Raw genomic sequence first — 13,620 nt, 5'->3', positions numbered from 1 at the left:
TACCATTAAGCAGAAGAAAAGAAGATGCAAAATACCATACACAGTATGCTCCTTCAATTCCTTCAAATCTGTGCTCAAATATCATCTTATTCTTATAATAAGAGAAGGATGAGTCAGAAACAAATAAAATGACTACAGGGAGAGGAAGGGAACTGAGTGAGGGGTCGGACAGAAATGGAAACTTGAGGTCTCTGAATATCACCTTGTTTTATATTTCCGATGTTAGAGCCACATAAATGTTTTACATAATTAAAACACACAAAAAATGTATTTTTGACAGCTTTATAAAGGTATGATGATATACAAAGAACTGCACATGTTGAATGCGTACGATGTGATGAGCCTGGACATATGCAAGCACCCATGACACCATAACCACAATCAAGGTAACAGACATACCTAACACCTCTCAAAGTTCCCTTGTGTCCCTTCATTTTTGTTTTTTGTAGTAAGAACACTTAATGAGATCTACCCTCTTAACAAATTGTGATGTACACATACTGTACTGCTAACTACAGGCACTATGCTATACAGCAGATCTCTAGAATTCATGCATCTAGCATAACTGAACTTATACAAAATTAAACTCTAAAAAGATCTCTCACATACTAAAACTGGATTACAGTAACAGTTGCACGACTTGGTAAATTTACTAAAAAAAAAAAAAAAGAATTGGACACTTACAATAGAGGGCAGGAAGGTACAATAATTTGACTGGATTAAGTCTGAAGAGGCAGTAAAAGAGAAAAAGCTGTAAAGACCACCGCCTCTCCAACTTTAGTGAGCACATGAGTCAGCTGGGGACCCTCCTAGAAGGTGGATTTGGATTCAGTAAGTCTGGAGTGGGGCCCAGTTCTGAACTTCCAACAAGCTCCCAGGTGACGACGCTGATGGTGCTTGTCTGTGGACCACACTTCGAAGGGTCCAGACAACTAGAGGAGCTTTGCTCTAAGCAGCTGCTGAGAAATGGGGCAGTAGCTGCCCCAGACAAAGGACCTGTAGGGAGTGGGTGGGGGCCAGAAAAGGGTTCTCCCTTCCTTTCTTAAGATGGAGGGAATAACAACATGATTGCTGTAAAATCTGATTCAGTCAGGGCTAGAACAGAGAGTGTGTGCAAAGGAAGTTAAAGTGATTAGCCACAGCATTTAAGACAGGAGTGTGCTGGAGACAGCAGTGGGTGGCAGGAGAACTGAAGGAAAGTGATGAGGGTCCAATGACAGGTGGTGGTGACACAGTCTAATAGGCTGAGTCCTGAAAGAGGATAATACACTAGGAATCCTGAAGGAGGATAATACACTAACATAGTACATCACCTCAGAAGTAGTACCAAAAGAAAGAAAATACATTTAAAAATATCTTTAAAAAAATCATACTGAAAGTTTTAGAAGCTAGGATATAGCCAATACTTAAACGATCACCACTAACGAAGATAATCTTTTTTTTTTTTTTTGCGGTACGCAGGCCTCTCACTGTTGTGGCCTCTCCCGTTGCGGAGCACAGGCTCCGGACACGCAGGCTCAGCGGCCACGGCTCACGGGCCCAGCCGCTCTGAGGCATGTAGGATCCTCCCAGACCAGGGCACGAACCCGTGTCCCCTGCATCGGCAGGCGGACTCCCAACCACTGCGCCACCAGGGAAGCCCCAAGGAAGACAATCTTATCCTCCCAAGACCTGCACAAGCTTCAACCCTCACAGAGCGGCTCACGACTTTCAGGAGGAGCCATCAAATGCCACAACCTTAGGCCTTGGGCTTCTAGTTCCCTAGTTCAGAATCCTCTCCCCCTTCAGTGCACCCACCCATAAGAATTCAGTTCAAAGGTCACCTTGTTAAAACCTAAGTTCCCACTGCGTTTGAGACAAACAAACATTACAATGTAATCAATCATCTGAACCAAAAGGAACACAGAGTCAATCTGGTAGAGCAGTTCTTGTGTTTCTCCCTCTATTTAGCACGGCATGGGCAAAGAATGAGGAGGAGGAAAACGCAAGGAAGCACATGGCACAACCAACTCAGAATTCTACATATTCAACTGCTTTGTAAAATATTACACCACCACAAGCACCACAAAGACCTCTCCACAGAGCTAAAAGTTTCACCTGACAGAAGAAACCAGTTACCCTCCTCGCATTCAATCACACACATGACACTAAAGAAGGTAAGCCAAGACATCTAACCAGGGTGCTGAAACTTTCTGTGCGTGGACTCCTTCTCAAAATGATGTTTTTAAATACAAAAGATTACAAAGGAGATCAATTATATTAAAATACAGTTGTACTACATTAAACAAATTTAGGATTTTTTAAAGTTTATTTCACACTGAAAGGCTCTAGCAGCAGATCCACTAACTACTGTAATTTCAAAGCAGTGATGAGTACAAATGATATTTGATATGTCTGCAACAACCATAATGTGATATGCAAACATCTGTGATTTTCACTGGTGATAAAGTCACAGGTCTGTTACTACTGTGATTTGTTGCCTATATTCATAATTGAAGAACATGTTAAAATTCAGTTAGAAGTTCAGTTAAAAATAAGGATGTAAAATATTTCTTTCCATCTAGGTTGACATACTCCTAAATTCTAATCAGATTAAGAAGCCCTAGGGAATTCCCGGCAGTCCAGTGGTTAGGACTCGGTGCTCTCACTGTGGAGGGCCCAGGTTCAATCCCTGGTCAAGGAACTAAGATCCCACAAGCCGCATGGTGTGGCAAAAAAAAAAAAAAAAAAAAAAAAGCCCTAAGAAGTGAATACTGTCTAAAATAGCAGACACCGTACATCTCACCACTATTTACTCATCCATCTTCCCACTAGATTGTAGTCACCTTAGGCCAGGGACTGTCTTATTTGTCTTTAGGCCTATAGGTCCAATAAATGTTAGGTGGATGGACAAGCCATTTATTATTCTACTGGACTGTGAACTCCCTGATGGCTGAGATTCTGTCTCAACAACAATATAGAGCAGGCACTTGAATCTTGTAGAATAAATGAGTGTGTGGATATCTTGCCTCCTTGGTTAGCAGATATCTTGAATCTTGTAGAATAAATGAGTGTGTGGATATCTTGCCTCCTTGGTTAGAAGATATCCTCTTAAGGTCAGGGATGTCTTATACTTCTTTGATTTCCCATAGTCTAGTATACTGCTTTTCACATAAAATCACTCAAATATCTATTAAATGAAGCATTAAGACATGACAGAGCCTCTGAAACGAAGATCAAAGTAAGTAGAGAATGAGCACCTGTACCAGTTTTGCTGCAGCAGGAAAACAAAAAACACACACAGCCCAACAGTGAGCTGGCTGTGAACCAACCAAAGGAAAAACAGCTTAAGGTCACAGGGATAACCTACAATTTAGTTACTTGAAAATATATTAAAATATTCCTATTCTTACTTTAAAATACAAAAACCTTAAAAATTCCTTCCTCGTGAATGGTTCTTGCTTCTTTCTCATAAATTCTATAGTTTCAAGTACATTTTCCTACTGCTACAAAACAAGATAAAATGTAGCACAGACTTATTTGGCCTGTTTTTAGTACAATATACCCTACTTTTAAAAATTCCATACTACCAAATAGAATTGACAATGCAAAACATTACTCAGTTCACAAATTACCAATTGGAAGAGAAGCTGTGAAGTTGAGAAAAATGCTATAAGAGTGGGGGGGAGGGATAAATTGGAAGATTGGGACTGACATATACCACACTACTATACGTAGAATAGGACTTCCCTGTTGGCACAGTGGTTAAGAATCTGCCTGCCAATGCAGGGGACATGGGTTCGAGCCCTGGTCCGGGAAGATCCCACATGCTGCGGAGCAACAAAGCCCAAGCGCCACAACTACTGAGCCTGCGCTCTAGAGCCCATGACCCACAACTACCGAGCCCACGAGTCACAACTATCGAAGCCTGCGCACCTAGAGCCTGTGCTGCGCAACAAGAGAAGCCACCACAATGAGCAGCCTGCGCACTGCAACGAAGGGTAACCCCGGCTCACCGCAATTAGAGAAAGCCTGCGCGCAGCAATGAAGACCCAACACAGCCAAAAATAAATTAATTAATTTTAAAAAAAGATAACTAATAAGGACGTACTGTATAGCACAGGGAACTCTACTCAATACTCTGTAATGGCCTAGATGGGAAAAGAATCTAAAAAAGGTGGATATGTGTATAACAGACTCACTTAGCTACATACCTGAAACTAACATAACATTGTAAATCAACTACAGTCCAATATAAATACATAAATAAATGGAAAGTGGGGAAAGGTAAGAGTAACTGCCAAGTAAGGCTTAATCAGAAATGAAGATAAAACATTTCTGAAATTAGAAATACAAGGCTGGGCTTCCCTGGTGGTGCGGTGGTTAAGAATACGCCTGCCAATGCAGGGGACACGGGTTCGAGCCCTGGTCCAGGAAGATCCCATGTGCTGTGGAGCAACTAAGCCCGCGTGCCACAACTACTTAGCCTGTGCTCTAGAGCCCACGAGCCACAACTACTGAGCCCACGCGCTGCAACTGTTGAAGCCCGTGTGCCTAAAGCTCGTACTCGGCAACAAGAGAGGCCACCGCAATGAGAAGCCCGCGCACCGCAACAAAGAGCAACCCCCACTCGCTGCAACTAGAGAAAGCCCACGGGCAGCAACGAAGACCCAACGCTGCCAAAACTAACAAACTAACTGAATAAATAAATAAATCTATTTTAAAAAAAAAGAAAAATACAAGGCTACCCATTTGGAAATTTACAAAAATGTGATCTGTACACAACATTTTGGGACAAATCATCTAGTTGAAATCCAACCCAAAATTCTTCCACTAGGCAGAGAAATACCTCTTCATTTCACCTTTACTCCTTAATTCCACCTGATGCCTATACTGCTTATGCCATGTGCTGAGCACACACCTACTTTACCTTACAATTATCAAGACAAAAATACAAGCTCCTTACAGACAAGGAGTGTCTTAATTTACCCTCACATCACCCACAGCAGACAGTAGTAACTTGCATGTAACAATTCAGCAATAAACACTTGATGAATGAGGATTACTTTTTTCAAAGCAAGACGCATCTTGCACTCTATTATGAAAAGTAGATGCCAAATGTTCAGAGGATAACTTGTCATTGATATTCTGAATTTTAAATGTCCTGAAAATTAAAACTGAGAATGTCTGCCAATTTATTTCTGTTTTTGATATCTATTCCTGAATAAACAAATAAGACACTTGATATTTCTGCACAAACTAACCTAGCTGAAATACAAATAAAACTGTTCTCTAAGACATCAAATATCAAACTACAAAAATCTTTACATTTACTTTTATTAAAAAATTTGTTTTTCAATTTATTTATATATTTTTGGCCACACTGGGTCTTCGTTGCTGCGCACGGGCTTTCTGTAGTTGCAGCGACTGGGGGCTACTCTTCATTGCGGTGCACGGGCTTCTCTCGTTGCGGAGCACCGGCTCTAGGCACGCGGGCTTCAGTAGTTGTGGCACGCGGACTCCAGAGCGCAGGCTCAGTAGCTGTGGTGCAAGGGCTTAGTTGCCCTGCAGCATGTGGGATCTTCCCGGACCAGGGCTTGAACCCGTGTCCCCTGCATTGGGAGGCGGATTCTTAATCACTGCACCACCAGGGAAGCCCTACATTAATTTTAAAATAAGGCTCTTTAGGCATATAGCCAAAGTACTCAGTGACAAAATCCACTAACTATGTTTTGATTCTTGCTCAAGTTTCCTACCAGAGCACAATAAACAAATAAAGGCACGAGATGATTAACTGAATGTTAATAAATATAGGTGACAAGTCTCTTGAGGGCAAGACTTTGTCTATACCAAGCATCTAAAACATATCTAGTACCTCATATCTGGTAGGTGTGCCCCACAAATATTTGCTGAAAAAATGACATTCATGACTAGCTCATGGATCTCACTGACACACTCTGGGAGTTTACCATTGCTTACATCCATCCATGGAGTCTCAAAATCTCATCACCATCCTCCTCTTCAAGGTCAAGAGAACCAAGGTATCATATGAAAGTTTCTCAAGCCTGCTTTAAGGGATAAATTAACATGCTTTTCCCTCAGTATAGAAGATGCTATAGTCAAATAACTAAATCTTTATATCAATACTTCATAAGTCATTAAGTGGCCCTTAATGGGGAAAACAAAACCAAAACAAAACAGATTCCCATCCAATTCCACATATGCCCTACTAAATTAGGTACAAAATTTCTTAAAGTGAATTTGATATAAAAAATTCTAGACTTCTAAGCCTTTTTCTAAATAATAAATGGAGAGCAGAGAGATGTGAAAATAACAAATGGGCAGAAGGGTGCGAACATGATCCTCTCTGGAGCAATGCAGTATCTAAAACTAGTCTGTGGGTAAAAACCTTTAAAAGGCATTTAAGTTCACCCTCCCACACAAAGCATGAATCCCTCAGTCACCAACAGGTAGTCCTGCAGTCTTTGATAAAGAGACAGAATATTTCCTATATGGAATGCTCATTCTCTCTCAAGTCAACCCATTACCCTCCTGGATAACTCCAGCTCTAAAAATATTCTAGCTGCTATTTTTTTTTTAATTTTTATTTATTTACTTCTTGGCCGCATCTTGCGGCATGTGGGATCTTAGTTTCCGGACCAGGGATTGAACCCGCACCCCCTGCAGTGGAAGCACGGAGTCTGCTTCCACTGGACCGCCAGGGAAGGCCCTTTAGCTGTTATTCTTAACTGGACTTCTGGCCCCAGCTTCATCTCAGCCTGGTGAGTACCCAAGCTTTTTCCAGCACAAAGACCTAGAGTCACTATGTGTTCAACTTGCTTTCACAACACACCTCACTCTTCCCAATTCCCATTCAGAGAAGTAGGCAAAGAATCCAAGACATGAAGACATCTCCCCAGTACAAAGATGCATTTTCATTTAAAAATTACTGAGCACAGAATTATACAACCTTAAGGGTTGAAAAGGCCCTGGACACCATCCAATTCTACCTTTCATCTATTGTAGGAATTGCTTCAATCTCTGGACAGTGTATTTGTGGCCTAGAATGTTAAGATGGGGGGGAAAAAAGTAAAGGCTCTTTGATTTGAATGTTAAGTAATTCTGAGTATAGCTTTAAAAAGTTTCTTGATTCAATTAAAAAAAGGTGGGGTCATGGAGGGTTAAATTAGGAGTTTGGGATTAGCAGATACAAACTACTATATATACAATAGATAAACAACAAGGTCCTACTGTATAGCACAAGAACTGTATTCAGTATCCTGTAATAAACCATAATGGGAAAGAATATGAAAAGGATATGTGTATATATATATATATATGTATAACTGAATTACTTTGCTGTACACCAGAAACGAATGCATTATAAATCAACTATACTTCAATAAAACAATTTCTTTTAATTTGAAAAGTTGTTTGACAGTACATAGATCTGGTAGGTAACATGGTTTGACAGAAGTAGATCAAAAGTAATCCGCACCATTTGCCTACTTTCCACTACTTCACTGTCTCTTGCTACATAATTTCCCAGTTATAAGAAGCTAAATTTGTTACCAATAATTTTAAATGTCTTTTGTGAATTCCCTGGCAGTCCAGTGGTTAGGACTTGGTGCTTTCACTGCCAGGGGCCTGGGTTCAATCCCTGGTTGGGGAACTAAGATCCCACAAGCCATGCAGCGCAGCCAAAAAAAAATTTTTTTTAATTAAATAAAAATGTCTTTTAAAAGATGTGAGCTACTAAAAATACCTGTTACTTTTGGGCCCAAAATTGAACAGATTTTTAGCTCCTAAAGATCTTTTTAAAGTAAGACATAGATGGACAGAGATGCTTTATCCAGTCATTCACTCAACAAATTAACACTAGGGGTCTACTCTATGCTGGATGCTGTGCTGGGCACCAGGAAGACAGAGAAAGCAGAAAAGACATCCTATTCTAAGGGAGCTTTGTTTACAGAAGAGACAGAGAATTACAAATTGAGAAAAGTGCTAGAAAGGCAAAGTACAGGATGCTATAAAAACGTGTAACAGGGAAAACTGATCCAGCCTGCGAATTCAAAGAAGGACATACTGAGGAAGTGATGTTTAAACTTAGATCTGAATGGTAGCCATTTGCATTTACGTAAAAACAGATCTCCATAAAATGAAAGGGTTGGTACAATAAGCCCAGCACCTTTGGCATCTTTATCCTAAAACCACCTCTTTTTTAAAAAGAGGAAAGCAAAGTATGCTATAAAGAGATCTGAAAGCTAGTAGCTGAAAGTTCTTTGGGAGGAGGGGCAGTGTCTCACTCATCTTTGGTTACCCCACATCCCCTTGGTAGTCACTCAAATCTTTGCTGAAATGCTGAGTTCACCTCCATATTAAATCAATGTTCATATTATTTTTAGCTCAGCAAAACAAATTCACAAAACTAGATGTCCTCACACAAGAAACCCTACTCCGAACTTCAGTTTTGAAAAGAAGATGCGTGATGAATTGGGAGACTGGGATTGACATATATACACTAATATGTATAAAATGGATAACTAATAAGAACCTGCTGTATAAAAAAATAAATAAAATTAAATTAAAAAAAGAAAAGAAAAAGAAAAGAAGATGCTTTCATCTACCTCACAGGATTGCAAGATTCAATGAGATAACATAGGGTAAAACGCTGGGGTAAATTCTGAAGTGCTTGGAGTATACGGTTATCTGTGTAACCAAAAAGCTAGATCAGTCTCTTCTAAGACAGTTCTTTAGATTCAGTTGTGCTTCTTTACAATGAATTCTTTACCATGAGAAAGAAACTGCATCACAGGTTTGCACACGCTCTCTAGCCTTGGCTTTCTCTGAAGGGTGAGACTCCATAAACTGAAGGTGCCTTCTAGCTCTAGAAACTGACCTGTAAGTATTTTAAAGGGACGAAGATTACACTCCTTAGCTTAGATTTTAGACTATCTCCTAAATCTGGGATTAAGAGATACAAACTATTATGTATAAGATAGACAAGCAACAAGGATATATTGCATAAAATGGGGAATTATAGCCATTATCTTATACATTTAATGGAGTATAATCTGTAAAAATACTGAATCATCATGCTGTACACCTGAAACTAATATCATATTGTAAATCAACTATACTTTAATAAAAGAATAAAAAGACCTAGTTTCCACTCATTTCACATGCAGATTTAAGTTGGATGTATTTATCCAATTTAAACCTTCTGAATGTTCTAAATAATCTGATTAATTGTTGTAAAACTTTATATGCCCCAAAGAAAAAAAAATTTTAAAGAGTCAAAACGACCAAATGTCAAAAACGGATTTATAACTCCTAACCCCAAAAAGTAAAATTTGGTTTTTTGATTAAGGAAAAGTATCTGCTCTGTTTTAAAATCAGAAAAAAAGTCACAAAAACAATCACTTGTATTCAGAAATAACAAAAAATAAATGCAAACTCATTCATGGAAAACGAATTTTTTAAAAAATTACAGTGGCTAGGAGACAGTTGAAATGTCCACCATATAATGCAAATATATCTACAAGATACTACCATGAAACTTTACAAAAAAGTTAATGTGCTCAAGTAAATTATGCAGCTGAAGGCAAATCTACATGTTTAAGATTTGTCTTGTTTAAAATAATTTTTTGCTGTAGCTTTGAAAAGCTCTCCTAGTTTATTCTTCATTCAATAGTATCCCACTAAAAGAGGACACTATTATGATACTTCCAGGCAAGAGACGTGTTTTTATGATGCAAACCAGAGCTACCAGATCCAGATAAGGTTTGCCACTAGAATGCTTCAGAAATAATATACTTTAAAAGAAAACTTGTTTAAAAAGGTAACACCTACACTAGTAATCATTAATATATTTAGTTTTTATGCACTTTTAAATTTTTATGTAAATCCATTTAATAACTTAAAATTTTAAACTTGTCACCAGAGAAAAAGCTGATCCTTTCAGTCCTTGTATCAATGTCAAGATAGCAGCTCCTGTTTGACAGATGCTCTTAATGACTATTTTAACTATATTTTACATCTACTGAGTGTTTCGGGGCTTTAAAGTTCATTACAGTCATTATGCTATTAATCACAACGGGTGCATCGCAATATTCTCTTTCTAAAGAGCTGCAGATAGAAGTTAAGCAACTCCTCCAAGGTCACAGAACAAGTCAGTGACAAAGTTGGGGATAGGACTAAAACTTCAGCTCCTAGACTACTAATTACTTCACACTTTTCCAATTCCGAAAAAGTAAAGTCAAGAGATTTACTTTCAGTAATTTATATCAAGATACCTCACACACAGTAGTACACTTATAAACACTAACAAAAAGACTCACCTCGAACAAATGAGACAACTTGTTACATTCAGATACCACCGTCACGCCCCTAGTTCTTGTAACCAAGCAAAAACCTACTGCTTCTGGATACAGTAAATCCTGGAAAATGTCCACTCTTCAATATACTCAATTTATTTTCACACTAACTAACGATTTATAAATTAATCTGTTATCACCTTCTCCCACGTCCAGGTACTGTGGAGGGCATTAATCTCCTCACTCTTTCAAGAGTCAACTCAAAGACCACATATCTCAGAAGTAAGCAGTTCTCAATGAGAACAAAGTTACGTAGCCAATGAAAGAACAGCTCTAATAAGCTGCTTCTTTTAAGAGATATTTTTAAAGGATGATTACATGCTTGACAGCATTCCTGTTAAATCGCCCGCCAAGAATAATGGTTCTTGTGAAGTAGCTTTTAAGGCATATCCCTCCCTGTTTGTGACACAGTCTGACTTGTTGGACAAGACTGATCTGGGCACGCTCACACACAACCCCTATGAACCAGCCCAGTCCACTGGAAACATCGTTTGGACCTCTTAACTGTAGTAGTACTCAGCCCTTCCCATACCTATAAGGGACAGAAGGACCCTCTTTAACATTCTCTCAGGAGAAGGTTCCCTTCGAGGAGGCAGTGACAGCCGTCCTCCCTCGGATGTTTTCGGAAACAAAGTGTTAACACCAGAAGGAGAGGCTCCTAGGAAGTGTCAGTGTGGCAGCAGGTGGAGTAGCCCTTCGTGCCGAGCAGGTCCTTTCTGACCTAGTCTCAAGTCCTCCGCTTCCCAGACCCGGTTCCGCCTTACAGATTTTCCCAAGCCGCCCCGCGCCCCTGGTCTCTAACCCAGAGCGAGACTCTCCACCCTCCTGGGAGGCGAGGCGGTCTCAGCAGACCAGACGGCCACCCCACCTCTTCCGGGGACTCGCAGGCCCGCTCCCGGGCCGTGTCAGAGCCTGACGGACCCGCAGGGGCGGCAGCCGGCCCTTTCTGGGGCCTCCCAGCCGGAGCCCCGCGCCCCGCGGTCCCGTTCCACCGCCTCCCCCCGAAACACCACCGCCACCACCCTCCTCACTCCCGAATCCCCCTTCCTCAGGAGCACTCCAGTGGAGTTACCGGCCCACTCAAAAGTAAGAGCGACGGCCAGCCCATCGGTCACCCTGGCCCCCGCTGTCACCGCCCTGCTCCTGGCCTCTGCTCACGCCGCTGGCGAGCCCCGGTGACGCCCGGGTCGGTACCTTGCGGACCCCCTTGTAGATATAGAAGTAGAGCTCCCGGCCCACATTGAAGCAGAGGCGGTCGCCGTTGCCAGACTGGTCGTTGAGGTTTACGAAGGAGACGCGGACAGGGTTGGATCCCTGCGAGTTGAAGGGCACCCGGTTGGGCCGGCTGTACTCCGAGTGCGGCAGCAGCTTGTACAGACCTTCCCGGGTGGTGAATTGGGTCTTAATCTCGTTCATCTCCTTCCCTCCTCCCTCCGTCGCCATCTTGGAAAGCAGCGTTCATCCTGCCCTAAGTGCCCGGATCACGCCCACCGCGCAGGCGCCGTCCCGGGCTCTCGCCCTCCCCCCGCCCCTTCCTCCTGGCCCCTCCCACCTGTGAGCCGGCCCCGCGGAGGCCGGCGAGGAGAAGGGGCGGGCTTGTTTACGGCCCGACTGCGCAGGCGTGCTCACCTGGCGCGCTCCACGCTGCAGGGTGTCCGCAGGCTCCTCCCGCGGGCGGGGCCTCCGGGCCACCCCGCTGCGGCGCAGGTGTTGCTGTCCGGGGTCCGAGGGCTGCTTAGTGGTGCCGCCTACTCCGCCGCCCGGCGGGCTGAGCCGGCAAGGGGAAGCCGCAGCGGGCTGCGGTCCGCGCCGCTGAAGGGAGCTCGCGGCGGCCTCCTCGGCTGCCTCGTGCCCTGTCCTGAAAGGTCCCGGGACCCCGAGGAGCGGAGGAGAGAGCCGCCTCTAACAACGCAGATTCTGGGTCAGCACGTGGGGTGCCGTGAACCGAGCGCTCAAGCCCCAGTGTTACACCCGCAGGAGGGTGCGGGGGAGCCCCGAGTCCGGGAGAGGGCCGGTCCCCCTGTTCTGGGGTCTCCCCTCGGCCACCCCGCACAGTCGTCTGGATGCCCGGGTCAGGAAACCCCTGTGCACCTCCCCGAGTCATTTTCCGAGAAGGTACTGAAGGACCTCAGTTTTCCGCTTCACCATGTTTTGTTTTGTTTTGTTTTTAAGGTAGGGTGCAGGGGGAGAGGAGCGTATAGATTACACAGCATCTGTGTTTGCAAGTCAAATATCTGAATACCTATCTGTAGTGAGCATTGGCTAATTTTAAGGAAAGCAGGTTGTGTTGGCGCTTCTGTTTCTTAAGTTTGTCTCCACCAGGTGTTTAGAGAAGGGAGGGTCGGGTCAGGTCGGGAAATGGCTTTGGGAACCAGAGGCTGAATCTAAGCATGATTCACTTCTCTTGCTCAACAGTTTATGAAGAGTTCTTAGTGAAGTTTGAGGCTGTTGATTTTTTTTTTTTTTAAGGCTCAAGTGGAATCTGCAGAATTGTTCACTAGGCATAGTTGTGTGGATATACTGTACTAGGTCTAGATTGTAAGGCAGAAAAACAAATTTAAGGCCGGCACACGTGTTGCAGATTAAACAATCACCGTTTTGTAGCTGGGTTTCTTGGCATGTTGCAGTAGAATACGAAAGTTTCTAAAGTGACAGAAACATCCTGATAGAATTTCAGGTGGGGGTGGTGGGGAGCCAACATCTGTTACACCAAGAATGATTTATCCCTCTAAGTACAAATCATAGCTGGAGGGTCACAAAAGAAGTAGAGGGCGGTAGGTTCTAAAGAGGAGTCCGAATCCTAAACATCTTATATACATAAGCAGGTAATGACAGTGGAAACTGTGCCAATGATGTAATAATGCATTTGACAGTAAAATTCTGTATCCTTTGTACATGCTGGCAAAAAAGCAGTGGAGTAAATCCTACTTAAAGAATAGATACCTATGGGCTTCCCTGGTGGCGCAGTTGTTAAGAATCCGCCTGCCAGTGCAGGGGATACGGGTTCAAGCCCTGGTCTGGGAAGATCCCACGTGCCACAGAGCAGTTAAGCTTGTGCACCACAACTACTGAGCCCGCGCGCCTAGAGCCTGTGCTCTGCAACAAGGAAACCACCGCGATCAGCTAAGCCCGTGCCCCACAACTACTTAGCCTGTGCGCCTAGAGCCTGTGCTCCGCAACAAGGAAACCACCGCAATAATCAGACCGCTCACCGCAACGAAGAGGAGCCCCGCCCGCAACTACAGAAAGCCTGTGCGCATCAACG

The 13,620-nt window shown here is 42.9% G+C and overlaps 1 protein-coding gene across 13 annotated transcripts in view; it reads right to left on the bottom strand.

The window, feature by feature from the left end:
- WDR20 (WD repeat domain 20) overlaps positions 1-11,864 on the bottom strand; it is a 64,562-nt gene extending 52,698 nt beyond the window's left edge. For 9 of the 13 annotated variants that reach the window (XR_009563202.1, XR_009563201.1, XR_009563203.2 and 6 more), the window contains exon 1: positions 11,550-11,849. Coding sequence is in view for 6 of the 13 variants with exons in the window: in XM_030883328.2 (XP_030739188.1) it covers positions 11,550-11,798 (249 nt within the window). In the remaining 7 variants the exon portion in view is untranslated. Of the gene's footprint in view, positions 1-11,549 lie in introns of all 13 variants that reach the window. The other 4 variants (XM_030883333.2, XM_030883335.2, XM_030883337.3 and 1 more) reach the window with 3 other exon arrangements.
- Between the last annotated feature and the right edge of the window lie 1,756 nt (positions 11,865-13,620).

The sequence above is a fragment of the Globicephala melas genome, chromosome 2 (assembly GCF_963455315.2).
Source record: "Globicephala melas chromosome 2, mGloMel1.2, whole genome shotgun sequence".
Lineage (NCBI taxonomy): Eukaryota > Metazoa > Chordata > Mammalia > Artiodactyla > Delphinidae > Globicephala > Globicephala melas.
Note: the sequence above shows the minus strand (reverse complement) of the source record. Positions and strands in the feature narration are given on the sequence as shown.